Genomic DNA, 19053 nt, shown 5'->3' on the forward strand with positions numbered 1-19053 from the left:
GCAGATGGTGAGTACCACCTGAACCCTCCTGAACTCTGCAGTCACGTACAGGCCCACACCTCCTGAGCAGGTAATAGAGTTCTTTTTGATTGTATTTTATCTGTATCTGTGTGCATGTTCACGTGAGTGCAATGCCCATAATGGCTGGAAAAGGCTAAACAAAAGTGTCAGAAGGGCATCAGATCTCCTAAAGCTGGAGTTACAGCAAGTTGTAAGCTGCCTGACATGGATGCTGGGAACCAAATTCAGGTCTTCTAGAAGAGCAGAAAGTGTTCTTAGTTGCTGAGCCTAGTAGCCATGATCCTAACAGAGTATATGAAGAGGGCTGCCCTATGGGAACAAAGGTTGGGCTCCATGAACTGACTGGGTTGGGGGGACTGTTACTGGAAAACCGGGGAGGGTTGGGTGGGCTTAGTCTCCAGGAAGCCCAAGATGTGTATTTAACTCCCCAACCCATCATGGCAGAACAGAGGTTTTTGCCTACAACATTTCTCCCACCCTAACCTTTGAGGAGCTCTGTCCTGACTGAGCACTCACCAGGCAGCCAGTCCAGGATGCTAAGGTTTGCAGTTTAATCAATAACTAAATGTCAGGACCAGCCTTGAGCCTGGTCAGGCAACCTTACACTATGAGGGGGGCCCTAGACCCCCACCAGCCTCCACCCCAGGAATCTCAGAGAGGGACTAGAACCTTCCAGGCATAGAGATGAGCTTTCGGAACACCAGTCTGTGAGCTCTGGGCTGATAAACAGCACTGTCGGTAGCCTCGGACCTCCCCGTGTACTGTCACAGAGCATGAAGACATAGCAGCCATTCACAGGCAGGTCCCCAGGTCCCCCAAGACATACCCCTGACACATTCACCTGCAGATGTGTGCCCAATGCTGTGTGCACAATCCTTACAGTAACCCTATAGTGACTACCATTATATTTAATTCATGAATGGGGAAAAGTGAGGCACACACTTTGGGACTTTCTTAGGTCACCCAGCCAAGTACTTGAGAATTCTCACAGTCTGGGCCCAGATGGCAGGGGCAGGAGCAAAGGTGGGGAGGCAGGAGCTTGGGGCCCCCAGTAACATAGCCCCTGGTGGAGGTGAGGACACTGCTCAAAAGCCAGTTTTCATAGGAAGCCAGAGAGAAAAGGCGGCTTATGCATGAGCACAGTGCGCAAGCATGTTGAGTCCCTATGGGGGCCCATACCCTGGGAACCCAGTCTCCCGTGCCATCACTCAGTCCTCCCTACCACAGGTTCTCAGATCTCTAAGGCAGAGTCATGACCATAACAGCATGGGCTGTGCAATAGCTTCCAAGAAGGAGGGTCTCGGGAGCTGGCAGGAGCTAGGTTCCCAGCAGTGCACAGATGCACACATGGGTACCCGTCTAGCCAGTGGCCTCATAGCACTGACAAGCCAGGTCAGGATCTAAGAGAGCGTCAGAAGGCTGGGCATTGAGGTGTCAAGGAGGAAACAGGAGGCCGAGATGTCTGTAGCCAGAGAAAAAGGCAGCTGGAAATTCCATTTGGTTTTCAATTTGAAGGTGGAAAGAGGCCAGGAGCTGAGGGACTGGCGGAGGAGAAGTCAGAGCCAGAAAGGGAGATGGAAGAGGGAGACCCAAAAACAGAAGCAGAGACACAGACACAAAGTCAGAGACTACAGAAAACCTATGAGACCGAGTCAGAGACACACAGAGAGAAGAGTTCAAGGATAGCAAGCAGAGAAGACCTCAAGGGGAAAAGTCATAGACATAAAGAGACAGAGTCGGTCAGAGACAGAGGGCACAAACCCTAAGAGACAGTGTCAAAGGCAGTGAGCAAAGACGGGAAGGGGCAGAGTTAGGAGGCAGAAGTGGAAACACAGCTGGAAAGGCAGCTGAGAACAGCGGCCTCAAAAGCCTAAAGGATGTATGTGTGCAAATGTACATACAGTATATTGCACCCATAGGTCTATTAATATGTTTTAATAAATAATTTACACATACATACATACACACACACACACACAAACACACACACAAGAGAGACAGACAGAGAGATGGAGAGAGAGAGAACAGCTGGGCATGCTGGCTCACACCTACAATCACACACACACAAGAGTGAGACATGCCTCTACCCCAATAGAGTAGCCTGTCCTTGGGAGGCAGAGACAGGCAGATCTCTGAGTTCAAAGACAGCCTGGTCTACAGAGCAAGTTCCAGGACAGCCATGGTTACACAAAAAAACCCTGTCTTGGAAAAAAATAATAATAATAACAAATTAGAAACCCAGACGTAGTGGCTAATGCCTGCACTCTCAGTGCTCAGGAAGCAGAAACGGGATGATCTGGAGTTCAGGGTCATCCTCAACTACACACCAGTTTGAGGCTAGCCTTGGCTACAAAAACAAAACAAAACAAAACAAAAAAGCCGGGTGCAGTGGCACACACTTGTAATCTCAGCACCCAGGGAGGCAGAGACAGATGGAGCTCTGTGAGTTCCAGGCCAGCCTAGTCTACGAAGTGAGTCCAGGACAGCCAAGAGTACAGAGGGAAACCCCGTCTTAAAAAACCAAAACCAAAGGGGGTGGGGGGTGGGATGGCGCTGGTGAGATGCCTCAGTGGTTAAGAGCACTGTCTGATCTTCCAGAGGTCCTAAATTCAATCCCAGAAACCACATGATGGCTCATGACCATCTATAAAAAAAGGCATCTAATGCCCTCTTCTGGCATGCAAACAGAACACTCATACATAAATGAATAAATAATTTTTTAAAAAGTTTTAAAACACATTTATTAAAAACAAAAATAGATGGTGGTGGCACACACCTTTAATCCCAGCGCTTGGGAGGCTGAGGCAGGCAGATCTCCCCCCACCCATCCTCAGAGGGAAGCCAAGGCAAAGCTACTCCCAAGACCCACCTAAGGAGTCAGTGATGGGGTTGGAGAGTATGGCTGATTATACTGTATCTTTTACTCAGCCACACCCCCTGCTGAACACATTCTCAGGGGACCCAGGCTAGGGCCCTGTCAGGCTGGGACCCAGTGCAAAGATTATGGCTCAGAGAAGTAAAGTGGCTCCCCAGGACAGGAACCAGCCTGAGACCTCAGGACCCTCCAGCTCCCATGGAGACCAGCAGGAGGCAGCTGCCCTCCCCAACCTAATCTTTAAGGGCTCAGGACAAATGTGGCAGAAGGCAAGCACCCATGTGTGCCCTGCCCACTGTAGCTGTTCTGTCCATCTGTTCATGCCAGAGTGGGAGGATGCGGAATGTCACAGGTTATGTCTGCACTGTTGCCCCCAAACAGGTGCAAGCAGAACCCTCTCCCCTTACAGGTGCTTCGGAAGTATTACTTCATTGGTGCCAGGTGGCTGCCCTACAAAGAAGCTCCTTCCTATTTAACAGATGAGGAAACCAAGGTGCTCTTTGCTATGAATTTGCCTAGGATCACACCATTCTCAGCAGCGGGCACCCAGCTGCCTTTGCACACTTTTCTAGAAAGAAACGTAGCCCCTATTGTGGGCAGACCAGTTTGTTGGCTCTGCCTCAGCTTCCCCATTCAGACAAGACCAGAGAGGATCATCTGGCTTCGTTTGGGAAGGCTGACTTACTAGGATAGCAGGGAGCCAGCCCAGGGGTGGGGGACCTCACATCCATCCACACTAAGACCTAGGCTATGGACCAGGAGGCCCAAGAAAGCTGTCCTGCAGCGCCACCTAATGGTCATATGACCTCAATGTGGACAGCCACATGAGATGAATTGATTTCATCCCTTGGGAGCTATCAGTAAAATGGGAGAGAGTTCCTATCACTTGTGAAAAGCAACAGGAACTGGACTCTTTTTAGAGTTTGTTACTACAAACTCTGGACTTGTTAGTAGAGTTTGGACAATGAGGGCTGTCCAGGGAAAATCAACTGTTTCTCTGTGTCCCACATTCTACAGCATCAAGTAGGCCAAACCGCTCAGTACCCGTTGGCCCAGCGAGCTCAGATGTCCCTTTTCACTCCCTGTTCACAGACTGGCTAGTGCTGCATGGCTCCCACATCCCAGGAGCTCCAAGGGAGAAACAAACTGGGCAGGGTTTCTCTCCACTGCAAAGACCATCTTCTGGGTTTGGGGGTTAGAGCTTGTCTGGCACTCAAGAGGCCCTACCTTTGCCTATCAGCACTGCATAAACAAACCAAAGTGGAAAACAAGAGACACTTCTAGACTAGAGAGTCTCAAAGTTTTGGGCTTAAAAAGCCGTTTTCACTCTTAAAAATCTCAGGGCTGGAGAGAAGCTTCAGGGTTTAAGAGCACTGGCTGCTCTTCTAATGGACCTGGGTTCTGTCCCCAGAACCCACACTATGGCTCACAGAAGTCTATAACTTCATTTCAGGGATCCGATGCTCACTTCTGGCCCCCACAGGCACCAGAGACACCTCTGATGCATAGACATACACGCAGGCAAAACATCTATACATGCTTTTTAACTTAAAAACAAAAGCCCAGGTACCCAAAGAACATATCTGTAATATTTATCCATGTGCACCTCATTAAAAACTGACCTTTCTTTCAACAGTGGGGATTAAATCCAAGCATTCTATCACCAAGCTATTAATACATCCTAGCTCTTATTATTTTATGTAGCCCAGGAGGGTCTAGAATTTGGTATGTAGTATGTAATCTAAGCTGACCTGAAACTTGTCATTCTCCTACCTCGGCCTCCCCAGCGCTAGGACTATAGGTGTCATACCACTATGCCCAGCAGTAGTCACTGACTCACTTAACAACCAACTCATTGCTTAACAACATAAAACAGCATTTTGCAGTAAATAACTGTATTTTCCAAAACAAAGCACTGTTCTTGCATGCTTGCAAATGTCTTTATTTCTTCAGTGTGTGTGTGTGTGTTCTCGAGAGAGAGTTTTTCTTTGTAGCTTTGGCTGTCCTGGAACTCACTCTGTAGACCAGGCAGGTCTCAAACTGACAGAGATCCACCTACCTCTGCCTCCGGAGTGCTGGGACTGAAAGTGAGCACCGCTACTGCACAGCTTTGTTTGGTTGGTTTTTGAGACAGGTTCTTGCTATGCAGCCCAGGTTGGCCTTGAACTCACAGCAATACTCCCAATTCAGTCTGCCAAGTACAGGGGTTAACAAGTGTGTGCCACCACACCTCATTGGCAAATGTCTTTAATGATTTGGCTTAGTGGAAGCCAGCTGGATTCTCACAGCACACAAGATCTGTCTATTACTTTTAAGTTCATGAAGAAGTGTCTCAGCCTGGAAAAGTGGCTTAGGTCTGTAATTCCGGCCCTTGGAAGGCAGAGAGAAGGATCAGGAGTTCAAAGTCATCCTCAGCTACACTGAGTTCAAGGCCAGCCTGGGCTATATGTCTTCTTGTCTCAAAGGAAAATAAAAAGAACCATCTCAGGGCTGGAAATGGCTCAGGGGTGAATAGCTCCGCCTGCTCTTCCAGAGGACCCAGGTTCAATTTCCAGCACCCACAGGCAGTTCACAACTATCTGTAACTCCAGTTCCAGGGGATCCGACACCCTCACACAGACACATGCAGGCAAAACACCAATGCACATAAAAGAACCATTTCTTTTGTGGGAACTCAGACTATTCAGCACTTGGCCCCTGAACAGAATTGACCAGTGAGGCTGGAGGCCAGGGCCGTCCACACAGCCTGGTTCACTAGAGGCCTGCTGGATAGGAATTGGACAACAAAAGTGGCTTCTGCTCCTTGGACTCGTCTCTAGTTCCGGCTCCTCGGGGACTCGAGGAAACACACCAAGCCAGCGTCCGAAGAAGGAACTTCCGCCCGCTGCGGAACCCTGGGTTCCGGCTCCGGTTTCTGCGGAGGAGAGCACACTTCCGTCAGGGCGGAAGTAACGAGCGGCGTGTGGGCGGGGCTCGGCAGCATGTCGGCGGCGTTGCTGCGGCGCGGCCTGGAGCTTCTGGCGGCGTCCGAGGGTGAGAAGGGCTGTTCCTGCGACCTCGCGCTGTGCAAAAGCCGGGACTGGGCGGTTGGGTGTGCAAGAAGCCGGGACTGGGCGGGTGGGAAGAGAGCAGTGCGCACCCTCCGACTCCGTCCTTCCCTGTCTTTTCCTACAGCTGTTCGTGCCGCCCCCGGCCAGGCCAAGACGACGGGGGCTCCGGGACGACGGACCCGGAGGGCGAGGGCAAAGGCCTCCCAGTCCCTGAAACTACGAAACTCAGCGAAGGGAAAGGTGCCAAAGTCCGCACTAGGTGAGTTGAGAAAGAGTGCTGCTTCGCAGGGCTACGGAGCCTAGGCGGGACTCCAAACGGATAACGAGACTCAGCAAGGAAAATGGTGGGGGACAGGTTTCGGACCCAGCCATCTAATTCCCGAGAGTCTTTGCTGCTCTCTGCTGTGTAGCTGTCAACAGGATGAGAAAAAGAGGGGAAGAGATGGGGGTGGTGACACACAGCTGTAATCCCAGCACTTGGGAGGTGGAGGACCTGAATTTCAGTGTCATTCCTGGATCCATGGTAGTTCAAGGCGTGAAACACAAGATCCAGGTGCTTGTTAACTATAGCCCTAGTGGGGAGAGAAGCATCAGAAAGTCTCAAAACTCCAAGTTTTTGCTAAGTGTGTGAGGTAAAAGGCTGTACCATGCTCCGAGGGAGAATCAGACGAGCCAAACCAGCCACCTGTGAGGAAGCCACGTTAAGGCTGAGCACCCGAGGAAGTGTAAAAGCTGCCAGGTGAAAAGAAGGGGTCTTTAACTGTAAAGGCTTGAGAATTTGGAAGAAAGGTTGACAGAGGTAATATGCCGTGAGCAAGAGTCAAGATGGAGTACCCATCAGAGGTAGAGGGCTGGCTCAGTGGTTAAGAGCCCTTGCTGCCCTTGAAGAGGACCTGGATTGAGCTCCCAGCAGCCCACATGGTGGTTCACAACCACCTGCTGCTCCAGGTCTAGGGGATTAGATGCCCTTTTCTGGCTCCACAGGGACCTCATTTGGGGTACACATACATACATTAGACACAAACAGATGCATAATTTTTTTTTAAAGAAATGAAGGATTTCAGCCAACAGTTTACACCTCTGTGTGCCAGAGGCCCTTCTAAACCCTGCAAAAAGTGTTAACTCATTTCACTCTCAAAGCAATGAGATGAATGGTTCTATCACCCCGCATTACTGATAGAGAGACAGGCACCTGCCCAGGTGGGGCCAGTGGAAGCTAGGCAGTATGTCCATGGCCTTGCTCTTGATGTGCCCCTCTCAAGTGACAGGGTTCCTTCCTCCATCACAGTAGGGATAGCAAAGTTGCTGTGCCTCAGTAGTGAACTCTCTGTAGAACATCTTAGAGAAATGTGGCAGAGTTAGTAAGACATACAGACTTGGGGAGTGGGAGCACTGGATGGTGAGCTGCTTTCTCGTCTTTCACTCCCTGGGCCCTACTGTATAAAAGGTGTTTAGGTACTTTGTTCCTTTCTCTCAGTTTGCTTGGTTGGTTGGTCTGGCTAGTTTTGTTTTGACAAGATTTCACCCTGTGGCTCAGGCTGGCTTGGAACTCACTGTATAGCACAGGTTAGCCTTGAGTTTAAGGCAATCTTCCTGCTCCAAGCTTCCTAAACGCTGGGATTATAGGTATGTACCACCACACCCAGTCTTGAAGTGCTTGTTAAAAGGGGTATGAAGTCCAAAAGGAAACACAGTGAGCAAAGGTGGAGCTAGGAGGTATGCTTGGACACAGTGGTTTGCTGAGTTTCCATGTCAAGGGGCCTCACTGCCCAGTTATGGGTTTCCCTTCACTCTTGTCCTGAGGTAGGAGCTCCTCAGGATACAGGGCAAACCTCCCACCCCCGACTGTGGATTTTTCTGTGGCCCTGGTGGCCAGGCCACAGCCTGGTAAATAGGAATGGCAGGGCAGTAATAGCCAGGCATGGTGGTGGCACAGGCTTTTAATCCCAGCACTCAGGGAGGCAGAGGCAGGCAGATCTCTTGAGTTAAAGGCCAGCCTGGTCTACATAGTGAGTCTATTTCAAAAAATAAAGACTAGCTGGGCATGGTGGTACAAGCCTGTAATCCCAGCACTCAGGGAGGCAGAGGCAGGCAGATCTCTGTGAGTTAGAGGCCAGCTTGCTCTACAAAGTGAGTCCAGGACAGCCAAGGCTACACAGAGAAACCCTGTCTTGAAAAACAAACAATCAGAAAACTTAAAAAAAAACAAAAACAAAAATAAAGACAAGTAGCCCAACACAGCCAGTTTAGATAGACAGCTCAGTGGCTGTTGCCCTTGTTTAAGCTTCCTCATCTCTTGCCTGAATTGTGCAGAGGACTCTTCACTGGTCTCCCACCTCTCACATACTCACCTCTTTCTGTACTCTTAATCTCAGCAGCTACCAAAGCAAGCTCTGTACAGTCACGAGCCTCACTTCCCGCAGAATCTTACTGTATCATTTTGATTTCCAGTTCAGGGTTTTGTTTTTGTTTCAGAGACAGGGTTTCTCTGTGTAGCCTGGCCATCCTGAAACTCACTCTGTAGACCATGCTGGCCTCAAACTCAACAGAGATCTGCCTGCCTCTGCCTCTGCCTCTGCCTCCCTGAGTGCTGTACTCCCTGAGTAGAGGCGTGTGCCTCCATGCCCTGCAGTCTTTGTTTTTTGAAATAGAGACAGTGTAGACCAGGTTGGCCTTTAACTCAAGAGATCCACCTACCTCTGCCTTCCAAGTGCTGGGATTAAAGGGATGAACCACCACCACCCAGCATAATTCAAGGTTTTTAATGCTTTCTGTTTCTATCTCTTTTCAGATACCCTTTCTCTAGATCAGTGGTTCTCAACCTGTGGGGGTCAGAAGATCCTTTCCCAGGTTACCTAAGACCAGTGAAAAGCATAGATATTTGTATTATAATTTATAACAACAAAACAAAATAGCAATGAAAGAATTTTATGGTTGGGGTCCCACAGCATGAGGAATTGTATTAAAGGGTCACAGCATTAGGACGGTTGGGAAACACTGATCTAAATGTTGACAACGCTGAACTTCTGGTCTTTTCAGTGAGGCTGTCTTAGGGCTTTATTCAGAATTGCAACCCTCTACTTCTGGCACTCCCATTTTCTGTTCCTGCTCAGTTTTCTCTGTATGATGGATAATCCTGACTACATTCAGAACACAGCAAGAGAATCTCTGAATTTGAGGCCAACCTCGTCTAAAGAGTATACCAAGACTCAGCCCTTAACCCCCAAGAAGAAAACAGCCTCTAAAAATGCTTGTTCACATGCTTCTCAGTTCTTTTTTTGTAGAAATGAGAACAGGAATTCCGTGTGTCCTGCTTCCTACAACACTTAGAACAAAGCCTGATACACAGTTGTGCTCAGGGAGTGTTGGCCTTCCTGATCAGTGGGAAGGGGTCCAGGAAACCTACAACTCTGAGGCTTGGGAAAGTATCCCAGCTCTGGGATGAGACAGTGTCCCAAGGGTATCCCAAGACAAGGGAGCCCAGGAACCTCACAGCTCTCAGAGGAGGCCTCCTCAGCAGAGACATTGTACCTCCCAGGGGAGGGTTACCCCAACCCCTGATGAGCAGAGGAGCTTTGGAGCCTGAGCCCCGTTCCTTCTCTGCTTCTCGTCTGCACTTGGCTTCTTCTTCTTCTTCTTTCACCCCAGGCAGAAAATCTCTTAAAAGACATTTATTGGAGGGACTAGTCCAGGATTGGCTGAGTCAGAACCCAAGTGAAGACAGCAGAGAACTGGGCAAACACAGCCTTTATGTAGGATTTTTTAGGGGGCAGAGATTTCCAGAGTGGAGATTGGTGGGATTTTAAGTCTTGAACTTGGGAAGCTTTTTCACCTAAAATTAGCATAAATCTGGGAAGTCCCACTGAGGGGCTGGAGATGGCCCTTCTGACAGAGGCTGGAACTGCCAGTTTAACACAAATGTGGCGGGGGTGGGGGGGGGTGGCCTGTTAACTCATACCTTAAGGGGTTTACAGTAAACTCTAAACAAAACAACTTTTGTGAACTAAACTTTAAACTTATACTAAGGGGTCAGATTTCTAGTTCTGGTCCCTGGCTGACAGTGTCAGAGACCATGTAAAGCTCCCTGCCTCTGAGGAATGTTAGTTTATACATTGCCACAAAGATGGCATGACCAGCTCCATTAAACAAGCTCTCCTTCCTGAGTTCCCTTCAGCAGCAGCCTTAACTGAGGCCTCGGGTGCTGTTGCTTTCTCTTGTGGCTTCAGCTGCTCAGTTCCTCCAGGCGTCTGATCTCAGGTATCAGGGCTGTATGGATTTAGCCTCAGCCCCTCTGTAGAGTCCTGAGGTGTTGCTTTCCGGAGATGTAGAGAAGCCAGCAGCACATTCTGAAGATCCAAGCACCCCTTTAAAGAACTACAGGGGGTGGCAGCTGGGGGAGCTGAATAGCTGAAAAGGGGTACCAAGGGAAAGATACAGGGTGAGCCCAGAGGCAGAACTTGAAGCTGCCTGGCCTGGCTGCCGGAGCGCCTCAGCAAAGGCCTGGACACTTGCCTTAAACAAAGGGAGTCTGGCTGGGAATTTACCTGCTGTGAATAGCCAACAGGTATACCTATTTTTATTTTAAAACAGTCTTGCTATATAACCCTGTCTGATCTGGTACTTGCCATGTAGCTAGGAGTAGTCTCCCTGTCTCAGCCCTCCCAATGCTGGGATCAGATGCCTGACTAAGTCACGTGATTAACTGAAAGCCATCCAGTAAGGTCTGTAGGATTTTCAGCAGGCAGGACCTATGTGAAACAGATTTGGCTAAAAAGGGACCAGGTTGTTGAAATATCTAGGGAAGGAGCCAGGCAGTGGTGGCTCAATCTTTTAATCCCAGCAATCGGGAGGCAGAGACAGGTGGAACTTTATAAGTTGGAGGCCAGCCTGGTCTACAGAGTTCCAGGACTGCCAAGGCTATACAGAGAAACCCTCTCTCAAAAAACCACAAAGAAGGAATAAAAAAAGAAGTACTTAGGGAAGGGACTCAGAAGGCCTCTATGAGACTGAAATGACATGCCCTGCCTGCCACCCACAGCTGAGTACCAGAAACGACAGTGTCGAGACCACCTGAAAGCAAACCTGAAGTTTATGACCAGCGTGAGAAGCACCATGCCAGACTCCGTGACCCAGCAGGTTTGTCTGGGATGCAGGTTATAGGAAGGGAGGGACCCAGGGGCGATACCCAAGGCTGTTCTTCAGAATCCATGTGGTTCTCAGCTGTGTATAGAGTGTGGAGTTAGTTCAGCCCTTCCCTGAGCCATAACTCCCTGTGCTTCCAAACCTCACTCCGGAACCTTTCCAGATTCTGCAGCAGAACCAAGGCCGCAAAGCCTGTGATCGGCTAATGGACAAGATGACAACAAAGAAGAAGAAGAAGAAGGCTGAGGGCACTGTGTTCACTGAAGAAGACTTCCAGAAATTCCAGAGGGAGTATTTTGGCAGCTAGCCTTCCTGGCAGTGATAAAAGGCATTAACCTCTCCAGACTGCCATACCTTTGCTGTCCCTGCAGTGCTGTGCCATGGGTGACCAGCAGGTGGCAGTGCAAATCTAGCCTGGCTCAGGAAGCCCTAGAGCTGCTATCCCAGGGACCTTGGACCAGAGCTGCAAGCCCTGCAGCAGATTTGCCCTCAAGCTGAAGCAGACTTCTGGTTTGGGCAGTCATCAGTACCCTTCCAGAAAAGATTTCTGACCTGTTAGCTCTGACCGGGATCCGGTCCCAAGGCTATTTGCTGTGAAACATGGTCAGGTACTTGGCCCGCTCAGACCACACATCCGGGGCCTGAAAGTTTTGGGTTCAAGTAAATGTGGATTTCAGCAAATGTGAGTTCAAACTCTGTGTGTGGGTGTGTGCACACGCTGTTGATGTGACTTAAAGCATGTGCTCCGTATCAGAAGTCCCTGGTCTGGGCCCAGCATAGCAAGGCCTTCCTCTTTGGGTATAGCTACTGCAGCTGCCAAGGCTGCCCAGGAAGTGGACAGTAAGGTCTGGGTGTCTAGAAGTGGAACGGCCTCAGCCGCCCTGGAGCTTGGGGTCTGCTGTGACACTGGTAGAAAGCAAAAAGCTTTTGGTCACAGGGGATTGGGACATAGGTGATTTAAGTCTGTACAAAGCCAGGGACCACAGTGAAAGCCATGGTTGTGCTCCATCTACACAAGTGACAAAGGAAAGAGCGTGTGGAGTGAACACTAGGGGAAGAATGGCACACATAGCTACTCTACAGTGGAGGAGAGAGCCTGTCCTAGCGACCAGGAGACCCTTCAGTGGAGACAGACGGATCCCTCAGCAGAGAACTGATGGTCTTCATACAGCAGTCTTCTCCCCTGAGCCTGCCTCTCCTCCAGTCTCAGGTCATTGGGACTCCTGTACCCATGGAGACTCCAGAGCTTCTAGTAGAGGAAGGCACTGATGGGTCTCTGGAGGCTTGCCTCAGTAACCGTTGGTCAGCCCCTGACAAGCCAGTGCTTGGGCTTCTTGTCCTCATAAGAGAATGGGCAGCTGTCCTCTGCCTTAAGCGGCACTGCATCTCCAGAGCAGAGCAGAGCAGAGCAGAGCTGACCCTCCGGGCAGCCTCTACCTGGGAGGTGTGGCCACCCACCCCTTCCTGCTTGCTGGCTTTGCTGACTTCAGAGGAGCACGTTCAGGTTGCCTTGGGAGTGCATTTCTGTATCTTAAATAAGCTGCTTAGCAAACAGCTCAGTGGTTATTCGGGGGGGGGGGGGCAGGGCTCTAGGGCCCCTTTCTAGGGAGCACATACCTTTGGTCACATGGCACCTAGAGGCTGCAGGTAAAGATCCTGTACCTTGGTATAAGGCCTCCATTTGCTGCCAAGAAGGAAAGGCTTTATAATCATAGGATTGAGTGCTGACCATTATCCCAAATCTTACCAACCAGCGGCCCAAAAAGAGTACCAGTTGTTATATTCAAGCCAAGGGGGCCTAGCAGAGGGAGACCTACCCCAACTAAGGCATCCAAAATAGGTGCAGGAGCAAAGGCTACTGGGAACATTTGGGGCCACATTTGGTGACCTGCACTGGGAGCTGCTGCTGCACCTCCTACCCCCTCCCTCCCCTGTGGCCGTGCTCACTGCCTGGTCCTCTTCCTTCAGTGGGCTGGATAAAGTGGTGATCTTGGGGACTCACAGGGCCGTCTACCAGGACACTAGCCTTGCCTAGAGTGGTCTGACGGGTGTGAAGGGCTCAAGGCCCAACTGGAGCTGGATAGGTGGGCTGGGGTACACCTCCCTCTTCATACACTTCTCCCTTTCTTAAAGACTTAGGAGACCAAGCAGTCTGCACTGAGATTCCCCCAACCTTAGCTGGCCTGTCTGAAGTTGTCACTTGGTACTGGTTTGAACATTTACCTGCCATCCACCATGGCCAAAGTCCCCTGTCCATCCAATAGAGTACACAGCCCTTGAGTCTCCCTGAAGAGACTTGCTCTTCCTAGGCTCTTCTGACTCCAAACCCTATATCCACCACCTCCCTGGCCAAGACAGTCTAGCTTCTGCCTGCATAAAAGGGTGAGCCAAAAGGCCTGCAACAGAAGTGGGGCTGCTGCTGTGTCATCCTCCTACCCACACCCAGGCCCCACCTTCTTCCTTGAGCCCAGCATGCTGCAAGAGCAGGGTCTCCACCCAGCCTGCCTTCACATCATTGTCCCTGTCTCTCAGGACAAAGTTCCAGAAAAGCTGAGCTGTTCCTCGTGTTTACTGTTTGCATTTGTGACTGTTCCTAGTGCATTGGACAGTCACCAAAGGTGGGAAAACTGAAGGCCATCCTCTGCCAGGTAACAGGCACCCAGGACTAACAGCTCCAGTCTGAGCAAGTGAAAGGGGAGCCAGCTTTTGTCAGCACCTGTCAAGGGCTGTAAGTCACTGGTCAGGGTGGCTAGATCTTAGCGTTTCCCTAGGTCCCTCCTATAATGCCCATCCCAGACTACACATTAACCTCAGGTACAGTAGCACAGATCTATAACCCCGGCACTTGGAAGGTGGAGGCTGGAGGAGCCACAATTCAACATCCTGGGTCATTGGGGGTTTATTTTTGGCCAGGATCATCTGAAAGGACTGACATTAACTCTGCAAAAGGGAAAGCAGCAATAGTTCTCAGGCAGAAGGAACATCTGCCAAGAGGATTGGTCAGTGCCTCCAAGGGCTTCAACCTGCTTCCTGTCCCAGCGCCTCCCTCCCACTACCATGTCCCTAGGCTGGAATAAGCTGTCCCTTGGCCAAATGGATCAAAGCTGAGGATGATGGTTTTTCTTATCTCATTTTGTGGGTGGGGAGGTGTGTGGTTACCAAAACTGAAGTGAGGGAGTGACTAGAGTGGGGCTTAAAAACAGCTGTGCTCGTTAGGGTAGAGCAGTCTATGCCGCAGACTGATTCCCCACCCTGCCACCCCCTCACTGAAACCAAGCCTAGTGGAGCCAGCTGATGCTTGTGTGGTAACTCAAGCTGGCGTCCAGCTTGTGATGCTGTCCTAGGCTCAGTAGAATTTACAGCTACAACTGACATTTTCTCCAGCTTGTGTACACAAAAAAGGCATCGTGAAGCTTCCTGTCCTTACTGATCCAGATACACAGCATGTTCTCTGCTTTAGGCTTGAGCCACTTTCCCACTGCTCTGCATTGTTCCATGCCTTTAACCCCAGTACTCAGGACTGAAACCACACTGGTCCTCAAAATGAACCCACCAAATAAAAACCCAAAACCTAAAAAAAGATGTCAAGTGGAATAACAGTATCTGTAACACAGACTATCAGGTGCAGTAAGTTCATAACTCTTTGAGGAATCTCTTCAGATATGATGGGTGAGACTGGACAATGGCTGTGGAAACACTGGTAGGGACTCCAAGGTCACATCCTAAAATGGAAACAGTTTCTACAACTTCCTCCACTTTAAAGGTAGATCCTATGGAGGTTGGAAGGTCCAGTCATGTGAATTCCAGATGAGGATCTCATCCTAGATTAGCATAGTACAAGAGCCGGCACCAGGAAGGCTGGACCACCAGTCCACACACTAGTTTCCAGGTCTAGGAGGCAAAATATGCAGGTAGTACAAGACTCTGCCCTAGTCCTAGTTCCCTTCCCAGCTTCTGCCTGAATTCCTCTGTAGAGAGGCTGCCAGCCCACTGCCCTTTCACTCACCCCAATGCTTCCAACCTGATCAAGGCGGAAACCAAAGCATCCCAGTGTCAGTGACCAACAGCAGCTGTCTGCATAAGCTTAGAGAAATCTTGTGTGCTCAAGGACTGCAGGACCTTCTCTAGATACTTACATGGCAGATAATCTGGCAGAAAGCCAGTTTTAAGAGCAGTTGGTATTCAAGCTGTTCAAGAACCCACAGATGCTGACCCCCCCAACAGCTCAGCCCTGTGCTGCACCCAGCCAGCTGTAGGCCACCCAGGACCTTCCACCCAACAAAATGACACTGCAAACCTTTGGGGTACTTTTAACTACAAAATAATTTATTACAGCAAACACAGCTTCACAAGACTATGTACAAGCACAAAGCACCTGACTACTCTAAGGAACTCGCTTCTTCCCCCTTGCCTTTCGGACCTCTTCTATCAGATCTTTTAAATACTGAATCTCTTTGGCAAGAGAATCTGCCTTCTCTTTCAGAGCTTCATTCTTTTTTTCTAGCTCTTTACACTCGCCCGTGAGGGCTTCCTGTTCAGCCCGCTTCTTCTGGCGGTACCTAGTGGCTGCTGTCTTGTTTTGCTCCATTTTTTTCAGTTTCTTATCCAACTTTTCAGTCTTTACTTTAGCTGTCAAAGTAACTCCAGGTGGGTCATAAGGTTTGGGTCGAGGAGACCCCCGGGGGACACTTGGAGAAGTCAGACTGTTTGGTGATGCCCTGGAGGTGGAGGGGCTATGCTGGGGAGAGCCCAGGTAGGACTCGGGGCTCATACAGATGCCACTGTCATTATCTGAGGGGGTGTCTTCCTCCTTTACACACTGAGGGACTAGCGTAATATAAACAGCAGAGTCAGGCTTCCTGTCTCCCTCAGAGATATCAACTTCACTGCCTAGCTCTAAACTGAAGGAATGATCTGGAGTGGAAGACAGGACCCCTGAGGAACAGGGAAGAGGCTGCAAGAATGCAAAGGGGGCAACCTGGTCAACTTTTGTTACACTTTCTGGGAGATGGCCAATTGGGTTCACTGTCTGAGGGGGCTCCTTATTAGTCTCTTGGACTAAAGGGGCAAAAAGATCACATGTGTCATCCAACGTGGCCAAAAGCTCATCTGGCATGGTTTCCAGGTCATCCATTCGAAACAGTGCATCGAAGTCAAACTCTTTCAGGTCCATTTTCTCCAACATCCAATCTGTCCCAGAAAAGGCATCCTCTGTAAAATAAATCAGGAGTCGATGGTTCAGATCACATACTCAAGGCAGAAACCATTACAATAGAGCACTTTGGAGCAGGTGGTCCACTCACCCTTGCCGGTGTCTGAGGCACTGACCAACCCATCCACAGCCAGCCATTCGGAGGAGCCTGCCTTAGCCTTGTCGCTGGAGAACCCATGAGGTTTGAAGTGCTTGGCCACCTCCAGGTAGTCATCTAAAAGACCTAAGCTTTCTTCAGCCCCCAAACCCGACTGGTCGAAGGGGGACATCAAGTCCCCCGCCAACACTTCGCTGTTCAGGAAGCTCATCTCGGTCATGTTGTGGGGCTTTGCTGGAATCGAAGAATGTGCTTAAATCGAAGGTGTCTTTGTCCGTTACAGCAACGCTGCTGCTGGATTCCGTGAAGAGCCTGGAGAAGGACCCAAAAATCAAGTCCCATCATCTTTCTATCTAAGATGCTAGATGGCCAAATCCCAGTATCTGAAGCTTCTGAACGGGTAGCACGTAGGCCCAAGGCCATTGTGTAAGCTTCCCCTGCCGCCAGCTCGGGTTGCACAAGATGGAGGCTCAGCTTCGCCTCACCGGCCGCCCAGAGGAAGCAGCTTGTCCTCGCGTCCTAATACGGCCATGGCCGTCGCGCCCCGCCCCGCCCGTGACTCACACCCCCGCCCCACCGCCATCTTGGCCTCGCCACGTTCGCAGGACACCGGGACACCGGTGAGTTGGCGGTGGCTGAGACGGAGGGGCGGCGGGGCGGCGGCAGCGTTTCAAGCACCACTCACCACCATCCCCCACCACGCCGCCCGACCGCACCCCCACCCCTGCCCGTGGGCGCCGGCGTCTCAAACAAGGCCGACGCGTCCGGCCGCTCGTAAAGCCGCCGCGGAAGCTGGCCAAACGCGCCCAGGCCGCAGGCCGCGCCCAACCCCAGCAAGCCGCACGGCCTGCGCAGCCCGCCCGGTACTCACGCCATGGCTTAAGCCGGTGGGGGTTGCCGCTGCAGAGCCTGGTGCTGCTGCCGCCGCTGCAAATGCCAACGCTGCCGCAGGCACTGCTGCCTCTAATACGCCATGGTGGCCGCAAGCCCTGCGGGCGGGGAGGAGGGAAGGTGCGGCACCGAGCACACCGTCATCCACCAGAAAGCGAGCAGAAATGGCGCCGACACGCCCTAAGCCCGCCTTTTATATGGCCGACGAGGGACGCAGCACACCGCGCATCCTCCCGCCGCGGTCACGTGACTCCGCTGCAGCCCACCCGGCCGCAGCCCGTGGACGCCCCGGCCCACCCCAGCCCTCCTCCCCGGTGCTCGGAGAGCGGCTGCGGCGTGGCAGATTACTCTGGACGCCACAGGAAAGGAGAAAAGTGCACTACTTTATAGGCTTACGACCAACAGAAGTCACGCCCCCCTGTCGCCCAGAGCGCGGAGGGATCTCTCGAGCCGAACTTCCGGCGCCTCGCAGGGCGGGGAAAAGCACTCAGTCAAAGCTATTTCGGTCAAAGCCAAAGCTGCCTGGTTATCACGCGAGATGCGGATGGAGCACGCGTCGAGCTGATTGGCCCAGCCGTGGCGAGTCATCTAAACTTCAGGTTTCTATTGGCTCTGGACCTGAGCGCCCTAAGGCGCGCAGTAGGTCTGTGCGGAAGGCGGAGCCACCGGGGATTTCGGCGCCAGTCTGTCACACCTTCCGGCTCTTGCCGAAGGTGACCCTGATGCAGTTGCTCCCCGTCATCGCTCCTGGGCAGCTTTAGTCTAGCGCGGAGCAACAGCTCTCCAGGCACGACCTAATGGGCAGGCTTCCGGCCTGTAGGGGCCCTCCGCAGCTACCTGGTCGGAGGCCTTCAGCTTCCTTATCAGTCCAGGAACCGCACTTGGAGGGCGGGACAGAGCAGAGCGTGTTGGAGCCTTATTGGGAGATAACTCCAGTTCCTCCAGCTCTGCAAGTTTGCTTTGAACCCTGTGCTGAGAAAATATGCCTAAACTTAGGTCTAACCCACCCTGCCATCATAGAGGTGCTTGCTTATATTTTATACAGGAGCAGTTCCCCTTAAGATCAGGTTTTATTCAGCTGGTTCGCAAGCACAAGGGTAGTTTTGGTTAACTCCCAAATCTAACTTCCAGACACAACCTTCCCAAGAAGTCATCCTGATGAGTAAGCAGCCGTTTAAGTGATGATTGGAAAGCTCCAAGTCCTGGTCAGAGCCAACCCTCCATAAAAGGTGCGTTGTGGGGAGTGCCGAGAGGCCCCCTTCCCGACTCCAACCCAGAAACCTGAGTTTCCACTTCTATTGAAGTGACTCAAAGTCATTTAGTGACTGAGGCATCTGGCTAAATGACATCCACTCTGAGCCTGTTTCCTTATCTGCAAAAGGCTGTCTCTCCTGGCCTGAAGGATGAAGTATGTAAGCAGCTAGCACCGTGCCTGCCACTTATTCCTCAATAACTACCTGCAAGCCATGTACTCTAGTACACACAATCCTAGTACTCAGGACTCTCGAGCACCATGCTTCAAGGTCATCCTTGACTACATGGTTGAGACTGAAAAAAAACAATCTTACTGCTATGATTACTAAAACACTCAGACCTAATTAACAAGTCCCTATCTCCATGATTCATCCTGCTTCCTCAGAGGATCCTTTACTATTATTTACTGCGACTAAACCCACTATAAACAACCAGAATGCACAAGACCTATATAATAGGGTGATTTTTATTACCAAATAAATCATGCGTGCATGTACACCACACACAGAAG

At 50.9% G+C, this 19053-nt stretch overlaps 2 protein-coding genes across 2 annotated transcripts; one reads left to right on the forward strand and one right to left on the reverse strand.

Annotated features, from left to right (window-relative positions):
- The first annotated feature begins 5823 nt into the window (after window positions 1-5823).
- Rps19bp1 (ribosomal protein S19 binding protein 1) lies at window positions 5824-11769 on the forward strand. Its single transcript, XM_021662137.2, has 4 exons — window positions 5824-5929; window positions 6071-6205; window positions 10985-11082; window positions 11252-11769. The coding sequence occupies exons 1-4, from the start codon at window positions 5878-5880 to the stop codon at window positions 11393-11395; spliced, it is 429 nt and encodes a 142-aa protein (XP_021517812.1). The 5' UTR covers window positions 5824-5877; the 3' UTR covers window positions 11396-11769.
- Window positions 11770-15393: 3624 nt separating this feature from the next.
- On the reverse strand, window positions 15394-17471 carry Atf4 (activating transcription factor 4). The gene is made up of 3 exons (XM_021662136.2): window positions 17269-17471; window positions 16392-16709; window positions 15394-16299 (listed from the first exon to the last, which is right to left on the reverse strand). Exons 2-3 carry the CDS (start codon window positions 16615-16617, stop codon window positions 15473-15475), a joined length of 1053 nt encoding a protein of 350 aa, XP_021517811.1. The 5' UTR covers window positions 16618-16709; window positions 17269-17471; the 3' UTR covers window positions 15394-15472.
- Between the last annotated feature and the right edge of the window lie 1582 nt (window positions 17472-19053).

The sequence above is a fragment of the Meriones unguiculatus genome, chromosome 8, assembly GCF_030254825.1.
Source record: "Meriones unguiculatus strain TT.TT164.6M chromosome 8, Bangor_MerUng_6.1, whole genome shotgun sequence".
Classification (NCBI taxonomy): Eukaryota; Metazoa; Chordata; class Mammalia; order Rodentia; family Muridae; genus Meriones; species Meriones unguiculatus.

What these genes read in the sequence shown, in the direction of transcription:
- Rps19bp1 (XM_021662137.2), top strand. Translation starts at nt 5,878, where the DNA reads ATGTCGGCGGCGTTGCTGCGGCGCGGCCTGGAGCTTCTGGCGGCGTCC. An exon ending in GCTTCTGGCGGCGTCCGAGG is followed by an intron (nt 5,930 to 6,070) that starts GTGAGAAGGGCT and finishes CTTTTCCTACAG; the next exon opens with CTGTTCGTGCCGCCCCCGGC. An exon ending in CAGACTCCGTGACCCAGCAG is followed by an intron (nt 11,083 to 11,251) that starts GTTTGTCTGGGA and finishes GAACCTTTCCAG; the next exon opens with ATTCTGCAGCAGAACCAAGG.
- Atf4 (XM_021662136.2), bottom strand. Translation starts at nt 16,617, where the DNA reads ATGACCGAGATGAGCTTCCTGAACAGCGAAGTGTTGGCGGGGGACTTG. An exon ending in TGCCTCAGACACCGGCAAGG is followed by an intron (nt 16,300 to 16,391) that starts GTGAGTGGACCA and finishes TTTATTTTACAG; the next exon opens with AGGATGCCTTTTCTGGGACA.